This window comes from Bos javanicus, chromosome 29 (assembly GCF_032452875.1).
Source record: "Bos javanicus breed banteng chromosome 29, ARS-OSU_banteng_1.0, whole genome shotgun sequence".
Lineage (NCBI taxonomy): Eukaryota > Metazoa > Chordata > Mammalia > Artiodactyla > Bovidae > Bos > Bos javanicus.
In genome coordinates, this window is record NC_083896.1 from 30,142,849 (window position 1) to 30,158,241 (window position 15,393).

The 15,393-nt window shown below is 54.4% G+C and overlaps 1 protein-coding gene across 2 annotated transcripts in view; it reads right to left on the reverse strand.

Annotated features, from left to right (window-relative positions):
- Nucleotides 1–1,236: 1,236 nt before the first annotated feature.
- KIRREL3 (kirre like nephrin family adhesion molecule 3) overlaps nt 1,237–15,393 on the reverse strand; it is a 606,294-nt gene continuing 592,137 nt past the window's right edge. Inside the window, exons 12-17 of one of the 2 annotated variants that reach the window (XM_061406371.1) lie at nt 14,534–14,732; nt 13,525–13,560; nt 9,829–9,936; nt 8,259–8,368; nt 3,221–3,307; nt 1,237–2,230 (exon numbers count right to left, since the gene is read on the reverse strand). In XM_061406371.1, coding sequence (XP_061262355.1) covers nt 1,787–2,230; nt 3,221–3,307; nt 8,259–8,368; nt 9,829–9,936; nt 13,525–13,560; nt 14,534–14,732 — 984 coding nt within the window. In that variant the 3' untranslated portion in view covers nt 1,237–1,786. The remainder of the gene's footprint in view (nt 2,231–3,220; nt 3,308–8,258; nt 8,369–9,828; nt 9,937–13,524; nt 13,561–14,533; nt 14,733–15,393) is intronic. The other variant, XM_061406372.1, reaches the window with a different exon arrangement.

Genomic DNA, 15,393 nt, shown 5'->3' on the forward strand with positions numbered 1-15,393 from the left:
AGGCTGCAATCCATGGGGTCACTAAGAGTTGGGCACGACTGAGCGACTTCACTTTCACTTTTCACTTTCATGCACTGGAGAGGGAAATGGCAACCCACTCCAGTGTTCTTGCCTGGAGAATCCCAGGGACAGAGGCGCCTACTGGGCTGCCGTCTATGGGGTCACACAGAGTCGGACATGACTGAAGCGACTTAGCAGCAAGGAAGCAATGGTGGAGAGAAGCAGCCTTTCGTGATGAAGGTTCCCATGATGGGTAAGGACTCCAGGGAAGGTTGGAGGAGAAGAGGCTAAAACTTAGGAGGAAACTTCAACCTTCAGGACAACATGGCTTCTGCAAAGCTCACAGAGTGAGCATTCTAATTTGGTCCTGTTTATCCACGCCAGCCTGTCGGCCATCACCACGCCAAGCTTTCCACCCAAACAAAGCCATTCTTGGAACATCATTTGAGTCTCAGTGTTGGGGTGCTTGGTGGCACAGGCTCTTTGAAGAGGGCCTCCTCCCCTGAACCCCCAATGGAGGGAGCTGACCTTGCAGAATACTTCCAGAAGAAAGGCCTAGAAGGACCCCACCAATGCCCCTTTGCCCCTGAGCTGTATCTGGCATGAGTCAGGTGGTTGGTGAGGCCCTGCTTTCGTGTGCCCTCTGGGTTGGGCACTTCCTAGAGGAGTCTGCCTCTAGGTCTTGTTGCCATCGCAACCAGAGCTCTCCACTGCCTGGGAAAGCCGAAGGAAAGCCAGGCCAGGAACCCTGGGTTCCCAAAGCATCCTCTGAGTTCTTGGGGTCTCCCCTTGTCTCAGCAGGAACAAAAGAACAGAATGGTCTATTGGAGGCAGGGCCCCTAATGTTTATTCTCAGGTGGCAGGTAGGCATGAGGGGCTGATTCGCATCCTCTAGTGGCCCTGCAGTTGTACCGAAGACAGCACCACGGTTCTGTGGGTGCCTCTAGGCTCAGCTGAGAAGGCCAGTCTCATCACTTGAAGGCCTGCTTGCTGGTCCCCTCAAACCCCATGCATCCCCAAACACAGTCCCTCCAACCGCTGTTTAAAGAACCCTGACCAGAGCAGCTCTCACACTCCTTATATTGACTCTGAATGTGCAGGGGTGGGGGAGGAGGAGTACACGAAGCAGGGGTAGGGAAGGCTCTGGGTCACACAGCCTGGCGAGGGGTCCCCGCGTGTCACACTCCCCCTCCTTCCTCTTTCTCCCCCAAACTGCCCCCCCGCCCCCCACCCAGACACAGTCTCTGATTAGACCAGTCCCACTGCAGAGCTGAGAGGCCTCCAGTCCGAGGACAGAACTGCAAGAGTATGGACACAAAACACCGAACAAATTGGGGTGGCGGCCAAGGGCCAGGGCCGGTTCTGGCTTCCCAGCCTCGGAGGCTGGGAGCGGCAGGGGGCGCTGGGGTAGCTCAGCACCGGGGAGCGCTTGACCCCCTGCTTCCCAGGGCTGCGGTACTGAAGCACAAGAATGGGGGCAGGGCTGGCGGGCAGCAACGGGTACAATTCACAAAAGCAGAGTTTTAGCTGCCTCTGGAGCCTGTGGGAGGAGCAGGTGGAGGAGGGCCTCCAGAAAAAGGCCGGGACTGAGAGGCCGGTAAAGAGCACACCTCCTCTCGGCTGCTTCCTTTTCCCGCGTCTCTACTTGTGCACCATCGGTCGGGGCTGCGGGGAGGGTGGTGGCCCTCGGGGCTGTCCTGAAGGCGGCTGCTTCCGGGGTCCTTTGCAAAGTCTCTGCAGAGCCAGACCGAGCTCCGACCCGTCCCCCACCCTCGGTCCGGGATGCTCAGACGTGCGTCTGCATCCGCCGCTGCAGGGGCCGGCTGGGGTCGGAGTTCTGCGAAGAGGACTGGGAGTGGTGGGAGGAGGAGGCCGAGGCCTTGCTCGCCTTGTCGAACTGCACGTAGCCGTCCTGCTTGCCGCTGCTGCTGACGCTGCTGTCGCACTGCGTGTCCAGGAACGAGCTGCTGTCGCTGAGCGAGCCCCGCTGGAACTCCCGCTCGCAGAGCTCGATGGACGAGCTGCCCATGCCCAGCACGAACCTCTGCCCGTAGTCGTAGAGGCGGCCCTGGCCGCTCAGCGTGCTGTAGATGTTGGTGAAGGACATGCCAGTGGGCACGCGCTGCTTGCCTGTGGGGCGCAGGTCCGGCTGGCAACTGGACAGCGAGATGGTGGGGGTCGAGTGGTGCTCCTTGAAGGTGTTGACGCTGTAGTAGCCATTGGTGGGGTCCTGCAGGGGCCGGAGGGAGAGCCTTGTCACATCATCTGATGGACAGTGGGGAAGGGCCAGGGACAGATAGGAGGAAGGTAGGGGAGGTAGGCAGGGGGCCAGAGTGGGGGTGTGGATTATTAGCCTGGGCAGGATGCTGGCAGGTATTCAAGTAGGGTCTTGCCCAGTGTGTGCTTAATCGCTCAGTCATGTCCAACTCTCTGCCACCCTATGGACTGTAGCCCGTCAGGCTCCTCTGTCCCTGGAATTCTCCAGGCAAGAATACTGCGGTGGCTTGCCATTTCCTTCTCCAGGTGATCGTCCCAACCCAGGGATCGAACTCCTGTCTCTTACGTCTCCTGCATTGGCAGGCAGGTTCTTTCCGCTAGCGCCACCTGGGAAAGCCAGTCTTGCCCAGCATGTTTTGTTATTTCAGAGCAGCTAGCTCAAGGTCCGGAGAAGGCAATGGCACCCCACTCCAGTACTCTTGCCTGGAAAATCCCATGGACGAAGGAGCCTGGTAGGCTGCAGTCCATGGGGTCGCGAAGAGTCAGACACGACTGGGCGACTTCACTTTCACTTTTCACTTTCATGCATTGGAGAAGGAAATGGCAACCCACTCCGGTGTTCTTGCCTGGAGAATCTCAGGGATGGGGGAGCCTGGTCGGCTGCCGTCTATGGGGTCGCACAGAGTCGGACACGACTGAAGCAACTTAGCAGCAGCAGCAGTAGCAGCAGCTCAAGGTCATGTGAGAACCTTTCATTATTTTTTGTTTTAGTCCAGAACATGGAAATTCATTATAAATGTGATTGGAGAGGAAGTTAACTCTCTCATCTCCTTGTTGGGGGGGGGGTGATCCCAACTTGATGGAGAGGAGAGATCCCAAAGGTGAGTTCTGGCCTTTCTCTTCTTATTTGCTGCTGTAGTTTGCTCGGATCTGGGGCTGGGGTCATCAGCGCTGAAGCCTAGAATCCAGGCCGTGCGGTGACTGTAAGCAGGGCTCTCCTTACCTTCAGGTTCTGAAACTCCTTCTCTTCTTCTTTGAGCACCTCCAGCTGCTTCAGCACTGAGTCTTGCTGGAATTCGCCCCGGTCCATCTACAACCCCAAAACAGCTGCTCAGAGGGTAGGAGGTGGGCTGACTGTCCACTCATCCCAGGGGAAAGCTGGAGAAATGAACTCAAAAGATGCTTGCCATCTTTGCCTCCCCCTCCCCCCAGAGGCAGGTGACAAGAGTCCGGAGGAGATTCCAGATCTCACTGTTGTTCTTGGACCCTTGGACCCCTATCCCCACCCCCTCGTGAGAGCTGGAGACAAAGAGGTGGGTGCGGGCAAGGCCCATTTCTAAGAGGCACTCCCTTCCTTTCTTCCCTTTCTCTGTTGGCTACAGTTGTCACCTCCAGGGATTTGAACACAATAAACTGGAAAATTCTGAAAGAGATAGGAATACCAGACCACCTAACCTGCCTCTTGAGAAGTCTGTATGCAGGTCAGGATGCAACAGTTAGAACTGGACATGGACCAACAGACTGGTTCCAAATAGGAAAAGGACTACGTCAAGGCTGTATATTGTCACCCTGCTTATTTAACTTAGATGCAGAGTACATCATGAGAAATGCTGGAGTGGAAGAAACACAAGCTAGAATCAAGATTGCTGGGGGAAATATCAATAACCTCGGATATGCAGATGACACCACCCTTATGGCAGAAAATGAAGAGGAACTAAAAAACCTCTTGATGAAAGTGAAAGTGGAGAGTGAAAAAGTTGGCTTAAAGCTCAACATTCAGAAAACAAAGATCATGGCATCCGGTCCCATCACTTCATAGGAAATAGATGGGAAAACAGTGGAAACAGTGTCAGACTTTATTTTTTTGGGCTCCAAAATCACTGCAGATGGTGACTGTAGCCATGAAATTAAAAAGACAGTTACTCCTTGGAAGGAAAGTTATAACCAACCTAGATAGCATATTGAAAAGCAGAGACATTACTTTGCCAACAAATGTCTGTCTAGTCAAGGCTATGGTTTTTCCAGTGGTCATGTATGGATGTGAGAGTTGGACTGTGAAGAAAGCTGAGCATCGAAGAATTGATGCTTTTGAACTGTGGTGTTGGAGAAGACTCTTGAGAGTCCCTTGGACTGCAAGGAGATCCAACCAGTCCATTCTGAAGATCAGCCCTGGGATTTCTTTGGAAGGAATGATGCTGAAGCTGAAACTCCAGTACTTTGGCCACCTCATGCGAAGAGTTGACTCATTAGAAAAGACTCTGATGCTGGGAGGGATTGGGGGCAGGAGGAGAAGGGGATGACAGGGGATGACAGAGGATGAGATGGCTGGATGGCATCACTGACTCGATGGACATGAGTCTGAGTGAACTCTGGGAGTTGGTGATGGACAGGGAGGCCTGGCGTGCTGCGATTCATGGGGTCACCAACAGTTGGACACGACTTGCGACTGAACTGAACTGAACTGACTGACTTCAGGCCAGGCATTGTGCTGAAGGCCAGGCAAACAAAGATCAAGAGACTTTATGAAACAGCTTTGTTCAGCAGGAGGTGGACCTGTAGATAAATAACTGCAGAACCTCTGGGCAGTGGGCAGGACCTTGAGAAGGAATCAATGGAAGCTACTTGCGAGGAGGTGGCAACTAGGGCCTCACCTGTTATTCATTGCAAGGACTTAGATTATTATTAAAAGTTATCTTCCTGAATGGAAGCCAGAGAGTCAGGGGGCAGGGATCTATTTTTGTCTCTCTTTGGGTCTCTAGCATGCCTGGTACAGTGCCTGTGGTCATTAACCAAAATCCGTTTGGAATGGAATCATATTTAATTGTGTTGTATTAATTCTTTGACTTGCTGGTGCCCAGCGTGGTGCCTGCCATACAGCAGGGCTGTCAGAAATGTTATATTTATGTCAGATGAATGAATGAAGGGACATGCCTCAAAATTACTAAAAATTAAAAAATAATGCACTTAAGGTGAAAAATAAAGCATACTTGGCACACAGTAGGTGTATTCATTAGTCTGAATAGCCACAGTGGTGCCTGTCCCATGGTGCAGAATATCCTTCCCGTGTATCACTTCTGCATCTAACACAGTCTGGTCCAGGTTCCCACCCATTCTCGTAACTGGGATGTGACTTCTTCTTTGTGACTCATTTTCCTGATCTATTTTTGGAGCACCAGAGAATTAATCAAAGCAGTTCGGTTCTGTTAGCTCCCCATTAATGCTTCTTTTTTCATTTTCCAGTAAATGCTGTGGCTATCTGGATCGAGTTCTTCTTTCCCACCAGATTCAACTGCTAAGCCTGCCTTTCCTCCATACTGGGGCTGTACTGGGGCGGGGGAAAGAAGGTCTCCCCACGGGGAGCCCTCAGTGGGTTTCTCTGCTGAGGTTATCCCCTACTCTTAACTGACTGCTGAGTGACCCCCACTCTTTAGGGTCTGGACGGGAGAGTGGTGTCAAGACAGTCAGGGGAGTTCAGAACATCCCACTAGGAGGGAATGCAAGGTCCCTGGGGGATGAAGGACAGGCATGGGGACCTCCACACCAGACTTGATAAAGCTCATCAACAGAGATGTCCACTCCTGCCCAGGTCTGGGCTGTGGTCCCCTCCCTTTTAAGAGTGACTGTTCCATGTGTCAGATCTTGTGTTCGCTTGGGTGAAGTAGACATTAGCAGACCTTTGAGAAACTCTGGGATATCTGGTGATGCTCACAGGTAATTAGAGAAATGTACTGTGGAAGAGAAACATGTGGGACTTCCCTGGTGGTCCAGTGGTTAAGAATCTACCCTTCAATGCAGGGGATGTGGGTTCGATCCCTGGCTGGGGAACTAAGGTCCCACACACCACAGAATCAGATATTCATTTTAGAAAGATTCTGGTGAGTCAAATGGTAAAAGGTGAGAATGTGGGACCGCTTGGGACGATGCTGTCTGTCATGGACCAGGGAGGCCTGCGCTAAGGAGTAACAATGAAGAAGTGGCAGAGGCACCTCTTTGAAAAGATGGTGAAGTGGGGATTGACAGGACCGGAAAATCAACTGGATAGAAAAAGAGCAGCAGAGAAGACGTCAATTTAAGTCACTGAATGGCGGCGAGCATCTTCCAGGGACTGTGGAAGGCGCCAGGGACACAGGGCTGACTTACGGCGGCTTGCTCACCCTCTCTAGTGGAGGCAGATAAGGAAACAGGTGACTTCACATCGATGTCAATAGCTCCCCTTCCTTGGCGCCCTCACTGTGTTCCGCTGGCTCCACACTCTTCAGGGGTTTACCCACTGAGCCCTCACCCTGCCATTTCATCCCATTTCCTAGATAAGAAGATTGGAGCACAGAGAGGCCCAGGCTGTTAACCCACTGGCTTGCTGCGGCTCCTCTGACATATTATAACCGTGACACAATATGCAACCGAGCGTTCTAGCAGAGTTTTCCAGGGTCTGTCTGCACAGAGGGATGAGTCACGGTCTATCAGTGGGAATCAAGAGGAGGAGAGGGAGTGGCCTTGGAGTTGCCAGAGAAGTTATAAGTGTACAACAGGCCGGCTCCTGAAGAGGAACCTATGCTTATTGCAGACTTTCCTTGGGGGCGGGGGAGAAGCCATGTACTGAATGTTGATAATACCTGTGTGTGTATGTGTATAGGATTACATGTTATGTCACATCATATTATGACAATTTATGTACATCACTTTGCCGACAGAGGTCCTAATAGTCAAGCAGTCAAGCTATGGTTTTTCTAGAAGTCATGTACAGATGTGAGAACTGGACCATAAAGAAGGCTGAGCCCCCAAAGAATTGGTGCTTTCGAATTGTGGTGCTGGAGAGGACTCTTGAGAATCCCTTGGACTACAAGGCTATCAAACCAGTCAATCCTAGAGGAAATCAACCTTGAATATTCACTGGAAGGACTGATGCTGAAGCTGAAGCTCCAATACTTTGGCCACCTGATGCAAAGAGCCGACTCATTTGAAAAGACCCTGATGCTGGGAAAGACTGAAGGCAGGAGGAGAAGAGGTGGTAGAGGATGAGATGGTTAGATGGCATCACTGATTCAATGAACATGAATCTGAGCAAACGCTGGGAGACACAGGAGCCTGGTGTGCTGCAGTCCATGGGGTCACAAAGAGTTGGACGTGACTTAGGGACTAAACAACGACAACAATGCAGGTGTTCTCTGCTTACTGGACAGCTGGGCTCTGCAAGCTGGAAATGCATGTTAGCTGTCTTTGGGTCTCTGAGAGCTCCAAACACGATACAGTAGACACACTATACACCTTTGTTGACTGAGAATACAAGCATACTTAGTTTTATTGCACTTCGCAAATATATATATATTTTTTAATAAATCCAAGGTTTGTGTCAACCCTGTGTTGGGCAAGTCTATTGGCATTATTTTCCCAAACGTGTTTGCTGCTCACTTCATGTCTCTGTGTCATGTTTTGATAATTCTCATGACAATTCAAACCTTTTTTTTTTTTGGCTGGGCTGTGCAGCATGTGGGATCTCAGTTCATCAACCAGGGATTGAACCCACTCCCCTTTCAATGGGAACCAGGAGTCTTAACCACTGGACCACCAGGGAAGTCCCCAGACCTTGTCATTAGTATAATCTTTGTTATGGGGATCTGTGATCAGTCGATCTTTGATGATGTTCTTACTCACTGAAGGCTCAGATGATGGTTAGCATTTTTTAGCAATAAAGTACTTTTAAATTAAGGTATGTACACTTTAAAAGACACAATGCTACTGTGCAGTTAACTAACTGTATAGTGTAAATGTAACTTTGGTATGTACTGGGAAACCAAAAAAAAAAAAAAAATGCATGCGACTCGCTTTATTGTGGTGGTCTGGAACCCAACCCATGGTGCCTCCTAGGTCTGCCTGAGGATGCCTGGCCTAATAACTGAGGTGGGGGGCCTGGGGGAGGCGGAGAAGCACATCTTGGCTGATGCTTTGTTCTCAGGAGCATCTAGAGCATCAGGAAGCCTCTGGTTCTGGGGCCTTCAGGGCACAGAGGTCTGGGTGGGGCAGGGATACGATGACATTCTCACCATCAGCTGCTTGATGGTGGGGTGTTCCTCAGCCTCCCGGCCCGAGGTGGGCTCCTTGTGGACAATCTCCACCCGGATGTCATTCTTGGCGGACACAACACCTTTGAGATCTGGACATAAAATAAGAAAGCATAGACGACAGACAGTTGTTACCTCAGACTTCAGGGCCTGAGTTGTCAAGCTCCCTGCTCCCCTTGGATTTACTCTCTAGCCCCTGAACTCAGCAGTTTCATGAATTCCCCCTCTGCCCCTCCCACCCCCGCCCCAGTAATAGAACACCTGTCTGGATGTGCTGTGGGCTGCTGTAGGGGCCTCAGAGTGCTTTCTCTAAGGGCTCCTGGTTGCACATTTCTCAGCCTTTCACTGCTGCTCCCATGGCCACTGGTCATCCTACTAAATTCTCACCTCCTTCTAGAAGTCTTCTCTGACCTGCCCTACCCGGCTCTGGTCTCTCTGTTCAGAGAATCACACCTCCGATTCTTGGAAAGGACCTGGAGATCCTCTGGTCCAGCTCCCGTCCGAAGTGGAAACACCCCTGTGCTAGTGTGGTCCAGCTTTTGTGATGGAAAGCTTACTGGCTTCTAGAGGAGGAAGCCCATTGATACCTGGAGAGCTCTGCTGGGAAATTGCTGCTAAAATACACTTCCCTATGAAGTCCATTGAGTGGGTGGGAAGGACGGGCCTGACACTGCATCCTTGGGAGCCCTCAAGAGAGCAAGGCTGCTCAGCTTGGAGGGGAGGACACAGGCAGCCTTTTTCCAACACGTGAAGGCTGCCAAGTGGAGGAGGGCGCAGGCTTCCTCTGTTGATTCACTTGGTGCCTCATGCCCATAGAATGTTAGTGCTGGGTGGGACCCTGAAAGTCACTTCAGCTGACCCCTTGCTGTCACACAGGAGGGAACGGAGGCCTGGAGTAGCTGTGGCTTGCCCGGAGGTCACAGGGTAGAAGAGGTGGGGCTGCAAGACTGTGTCTCTATTGTTCCCACGGCTCCGCCGTCCCACCTACCCTTCCACGTGTCTGTCTAGCACACAGAATTTCAGAGCTACGCTCAGGATGGAGCACACAATGTGTCCAGGCGCACACAATTCAAGAGGGCATCAACACCCGCGTTTTATGCCTAATGACTAAAGGCCTTTTAAGAATCCACACGAAGCAATTCCCTGAATGCTTTTGTTGTTTATTTTCGTGTGTGCGTGACCTGCTTTTCTGGTTGGACTAGCAGATCTTGGAGGGCAAGGATTCTCCCCTTCCCTGCCCCCGCCGAGGGATTTCAGTACAGTTCTCAAAGCACAGGGAGTGTGGTGTGTGTTTGATCCAAGGTGCCAGCTGATGGCCCTGAGGGAGGACGTCCACTTCTGTCCAGCCCAGCATCAGTCGAGTGCCCACTGTGTCCCGGATGCGGGGCAAAGCACCGCACATGGGAAGATACACGTGAGACCCGGCCCTGGCCCTGAAGCTCACAGCACTGGTGGGGCCCCTGTTGTTCCCGCTTACTTGCTCTCCGGGGCAGCCTAAGCCCTGCCTTTTTCTCTGTCCCCCTGCCCGAGCTCCCGGGTCTCCCTCCCGTACTTCTCTGGGAGCGGGCGCAGCAGAAGGCCACAATGGTTGCCAGAAGGACGAGGAAGGCCACGCCAGCTCCAACGGCCACCCCGATGATGACCGCCATCGGTACAGCCTCTGTGGGAGAGAAGCAGGCGGGCTGACGGGGAAGCCAGGACAGACAGCTCTCCCCTGGGGGACCCCACCCAGCTCCTTGGGCTCAGCCCCTGCCCAGCTCTGGGCACAGGCACACTTGGGAAAGGCCGCGGGGGCCTGGGCAGGCTCCGGCAGAGGCCACGGGGGTCAGCTCGGGCAGGGACAGGGGTCACGTGGAGGGGGCAGGGGGACTGAGAAAGATGGGGAGTGGTGATGAGGGGGAGACGAAGCAAGCAGACATGGGAGGGGAGGGGAGCGTGGAGATGAGAGGCGAGCCTGGGTGCAGCTGAGCGCTCCACAGGGGTAAACCGGGAGAGTCTAAGTCCCTGGCTTTTCTTTGGCAGATGACTATGGTCACTGCTGCTGCTTTTGTTCGCTCTGATTTTCCTTCTCTTCTCTTTCCCGGGGCTGGGGGTGGACATGGACAACCAGCTTTCAGAGACTTTTCAGGTCTAAGGTAGTTTGAGGGCCTGGGCATCGCAGGTGGAAGGTGCCAGAGGCAAGTCTTAGAGGCCGGAGGGCAGGATCACAGTTTCCCGCCCACCTCTTTTTGGGGGAAAAAAAAAATCTTTTTTTTTTTTTTTCCAATTTTTTTGGTCATGCTGTGCAGCATACAGGGATCTTAGTCCCCCAACCAGGGATTGAACCTATGCCCTCTGCAGAGTCCTAACCACTGGACAACCAGGGATTTCCCTCCCCCCACCTCTTTAAGGAGAGAGGCCCAGTCCTGCCAGTCTCCCAGGCAGGAATCCTGACACCCCACCCTGCCAGAGAGATGCCCGGAATGCCAGCCAGGCAGGGCTCCACTTCCTGCCGAGTTCCTGGAGTCTGTCTCACGCCCTCCTCCAGTAGAGATGGGTAGGGAGGGGGGAGGGTGACGTTAGGGTGGCGGGGTCACTCTTCCAGACGGTCCAGACCTTTCTGTGGTGGCAGAGGGGGTCTGAGCATAAGATGTGGGGCCCTGAAGTGTCCATGGGGGGATAAACTAAGGAATGCAGGGAGAGGGACAGCTTAGGGCTCACAGAGTCCAAGCCTCCTATTTACAGATGGACACCCGGAGGCCCAGAGAAGTCAAGTGACTTGGTTAAGGACACGCAGATGCAGTAGAACCAGTGCAAACCCGGTCTCCTCTTAACCACCCTCCTCGTCCTGCCCAGCTCCGCACACTGCGTCACATGGCATCTTCCACTCTCACAGCCTTTGTACGGCCCAGACCAACCAACTTTACCTCTCCTTTCTCATCTGTAAACTGGGATGGTAACAGCACCTGCCTTGAGGGTGGGGGAGGGCTGGGGTTTTTGTTGTCATTGTTTAGTCGCTAAGTCACATCTGACTCTGCCACCCTATGGACTGTAGTCTGCCAGGCTCTTCTGTCCATGGGATTCTCCAGGCAAGAAGACTGGAGTGGGTTGCCATTTCCTCCTCCAGGGGATCTTCCCGACCCAGGGATCGAACCCACATCTCCTGAATTGCAGGGGGCTTCTTTACCACTGAGCCACCAGGGGAAGCCCTTGGGATTCATACAGATGAATGCAGGCAGGTAAAGGCTGGCACAAGCTGGTACCCGAAACTATCCAAGCCTTTGCCCCCGTGTCTGTGTGGGAAGGAGGACCACAGCAGATGCAACGAGAGCAAAGTCCCTTTTAGAGGACTTTTGAAGTCCTCTCCCACTGCTCTCAAGGGTAGATGATGTTCTCAGGGTAGATGACTGGGACTCCAGGTGTCTGTCTTCAACGGGGGTTGGCCTCTCGTCTCGCACTGTTGTTTTCTTTAAAGAGAAGAAAAGAGGAGGAACCTGGCAGACCGCAGCCCCTAGAGAGGCTGGCGGGAGAGGGAGGGTCCCTCTCCCAAAGGAGCGGGTGCCGCGGTGGTGGGCAGTGTCGGCTGTCACTGTGGGATTTCCCTTCTAGCCCAGGACTTGCACACAGGTCCATGAATCACCTGCCTAGTGGTGGCTGAGGCCCCTGTAGGAGCGCCAGGGGACAACAAACGGGAGGTGTTGGCCTGGTCTCAAGAGTCAGGGGCGAGACAACGGACTTGACCTCACCCAGCCCCATGAGCTGGTTCTGCCAGTGAGATGGTTCCGTCTCAGGTTTCAATTCCTCGCAGGAAGGAAAACTGCTTTGGAAGTTCGTTGGTGCAATGCTTTTGAATTTGATGAATTTGGGTTGGACTTAAGTTTCTCCTAGACTCCTAGGAAGTCTAGGAGTCCTTGGAAAACTCTGGTCTTATTTCAGCTGAGCCCAGAGCAAAGGATGAAGGTGGAAGGTTCCTTAACCTGCCTGGGCCTCAATGACCGTGAAATCCAAGAATAAGGAAAGTGGTATCTAGGGTGGTCTCTGCGTCTGGTGTCCTTGAGGCCACATTTCCTTAAGTCATTAACAGCTGGGTGGGGCATGGTTGTGTGACCATCTTATCTGGAGAACTGTCTTAATCGGGGGGACGGGGCAGAGGGAGAGGGTCCCGTGTGGCGGGGCACTCAAGGGTGGCATTCCCTCCATAAAGGCCTGTGCGAAACTCCTTGCTGGGTCACCTGTACAGGGTGTCCCTCTCTAGACGGGGCTCTCTGGGATGTCCCTGGAGAGGGACTGAGTCTTCTCTCCACCCTAGGAGTCTCAGCCACCAAGGAAGGTGTCAGGGAGCTCAGAGGAGTGTGCAGACCCAGGAGAGGTGGAGACAGGGGGAACACAGGAGTCTGTGTTGCCTCCTTGAGTGGTCTGTGTAGGGACTGATGCTCTTAAAGTGGCTGTCTGCCCAGAGGGGAGGGTGTGCGTGGGCCCCACCAGGAGCTTGTGGGAGGAACTGACCAGTCCTAGCTCCTTCTGGGCCAGTGTGGTGGGAGAACCAGGGCAGAGCATCCCACATCTTCATCAGGGCCTTTGTCAACACTGTGGGGTCTGGCTTGCAAAGTCCTGATTCTCTTCTCTGGGTTTCTCCCTGGGAGTGGGGGCTTCTCCTCTTGAGGAGGTCCCAAGACAGAGCAACTCAACCCAGGAAGCCTGGTGACCCCTTGGCTGCCGAGTCCCTGGGGAGGGAAGCAGTGCCCAGCAGCCTGGTGGTGAGATGACAGTTCCACGGGGAATGCAGGAGTGGCGTTAGGAGCCAGCCATTGGAAAGCGTGGGGTTAATATGGATTGTGCGGGTCACAGCAGGGTGGGGCAGCCCTGGTGTCCTGGAAGCGATGGTCAAGCTGGTGGTGATGGTGAGAAGCGGGAGGTGTTGGGCAGGCCAGCTGCTGACCCCAGAGGGGAGGAGCTGACCCCAGAGGGGAGGAGCCAGGGCTTCCAAAGAGGACGAACGGGAGGGAGGACAGGGAGGAGCAGGAGCTGGTGTGTGGAATGCAGGGAGCCTGCGGGCGCAGCCACAGAGGAGACAGGTCTCGGGGGTCCCTAGACCCACCCTGCCTGGGCACCTCGCCCTGATGCTCTGAGTGCACTAAACCCTCAAGATGGGGGGGAGGGCAGAGAAGTTAGCGGCCTGCCCCGGCCTCCCTACCCCCGCTTTGGGCTCCCTCCCCCGCTAGCCCAGCGGTCCCTTCCCCATCCCGGGAGTCTCATGTCTCCTTCGTACCTGCTTCCAGCCCGGCTCCCGACTTCATTTCCGAACCTGTTTGGAAATAAAGCAAGCGTCCACAGCCAGGGCCTGGCTGGCCAGGGTGGGACGGGACTGGGGGTGGGGGTGGGGGCAGCCGTCTGGAGGGTCAGAGGGGGGTGGGGGTGGGGGTGCCCTCTCCTGTCATGGCTCTGGGACACCCCACAGATCTGGACTAGCCAACCTGAACTTGGAGTTGGCTCAGATTGACTTAAAGGCTCCAGGGGAATGGGGCTAGAGAGAGAGAGAGAGACGTGGGGCGGCGAGGGGGGTGGTGATTCTGAGGAGGTAGGGGTGCGGACACTAAGGGGGGGCACAGGAGTGGGGGCGCTGAGGGGAAGACACGGAGGGTAAGCCACAGGGGACCGGGAGGGTTGGGATGATGTGTGGATGATATTATGCAAATTATGTGGGCAAAGCATTATGCAAAGCAGCATCTATCAGGGAGGCAGTGTTGGGAGCAGTGTGGGATCCACAGGGTAGCCCTGAGGCCCCCTGCTCAGCCCAGAATCTCTTCCAAGGCATGGCAGCCTGTGGGTGGGCCTTCATCTGGGAGGGGTCAGAGGCTGCCAGGGCCCAGGCCCCCTGGACCGTCCTGTCTGCCCTGGACTAAGCCCCTGGAAAAGGGGCGAGACCTGCAGCCAACCTCAGGACCCGGAGCGCCGCTGGCAGACTGCCTGCCCAGCTTCTCTGGAATCCCCTCCACGCCCTTCTGAGGCTCCCTCCTCCGAGCCTGCACACTGCCCTCTGGCATCTCCTTCCCAGCACAGCGGTCCATGTGTCTCCTGTGTCCCCTGGGGAACCGCAGACGGCTGAGCCCGGCCCCCTACACACCAGGGACTGGACAGTGCAAGGGTCACCCCTCAGCTTAGCAGGGGCACCCTGGAGGCAGCTCTGTGCCCCCAGGACCCTGGAGGACCTCGCCTGGGGCCCTGCCCTCGCAGGGAGCAGCCGCAGCCCATGGACCTGGCAGTCCTGGCCACCCCACCTTGCTCCTTAAGCCGGATGATCTCCGTGTCGGAGCCAAAGCTGTTCCAGGCGGTGCAGTTGTAGATGGTCTGGAAGTCCGCCCTCACGATGTTGCTGATGGTCAGCGTGGAGATGACGCCCTCCTCTGTGCTGACCGTCTCCACCGTGTAGCGGCCCGATGTGCCCGATTCCAGCACATTCTCCTTCCAGGACCAGGCCTGCCCGAGTGCACAGAATCAGGAGGTCACCCCCCAGGACCACCCCCCAGGACCACAAGGCGGCCTCCCCACCCCTGGGTGGACACGGCCAGGTCCACAGTCGTGATCACTGCCACACAGCACAGCATGCACACACATCATAACATGGATACACCCACCACCATACACATAGACACACACATACACATCGTAACACGGATACACATACACACCCCCACACACATCACAACACGGATACACACCCCCCACACACACATCACAACACGGATACACATACCTCACACACACATCAGAACACGGATACACACCCCTCCACACATACACATCACAACACGGATACACATACCTCACACACACACATCACAACACGGATACACACACACCCCCACACACATCACAACACGGATACACACCCCCCACACACACATCACAACACGGATACACACACACCCCCACACACATCACAACACGGATACACACACACCCCCACACACACATCACAACACGGATACACACCCCCACACACACATCACAACACGGATACACATACCCCACACACACCACAACATGGATACACATACCACACACACACACACACACCACAACATGGATACACATACCACACACACACACACACCCCCACACACACATCACAACCTGG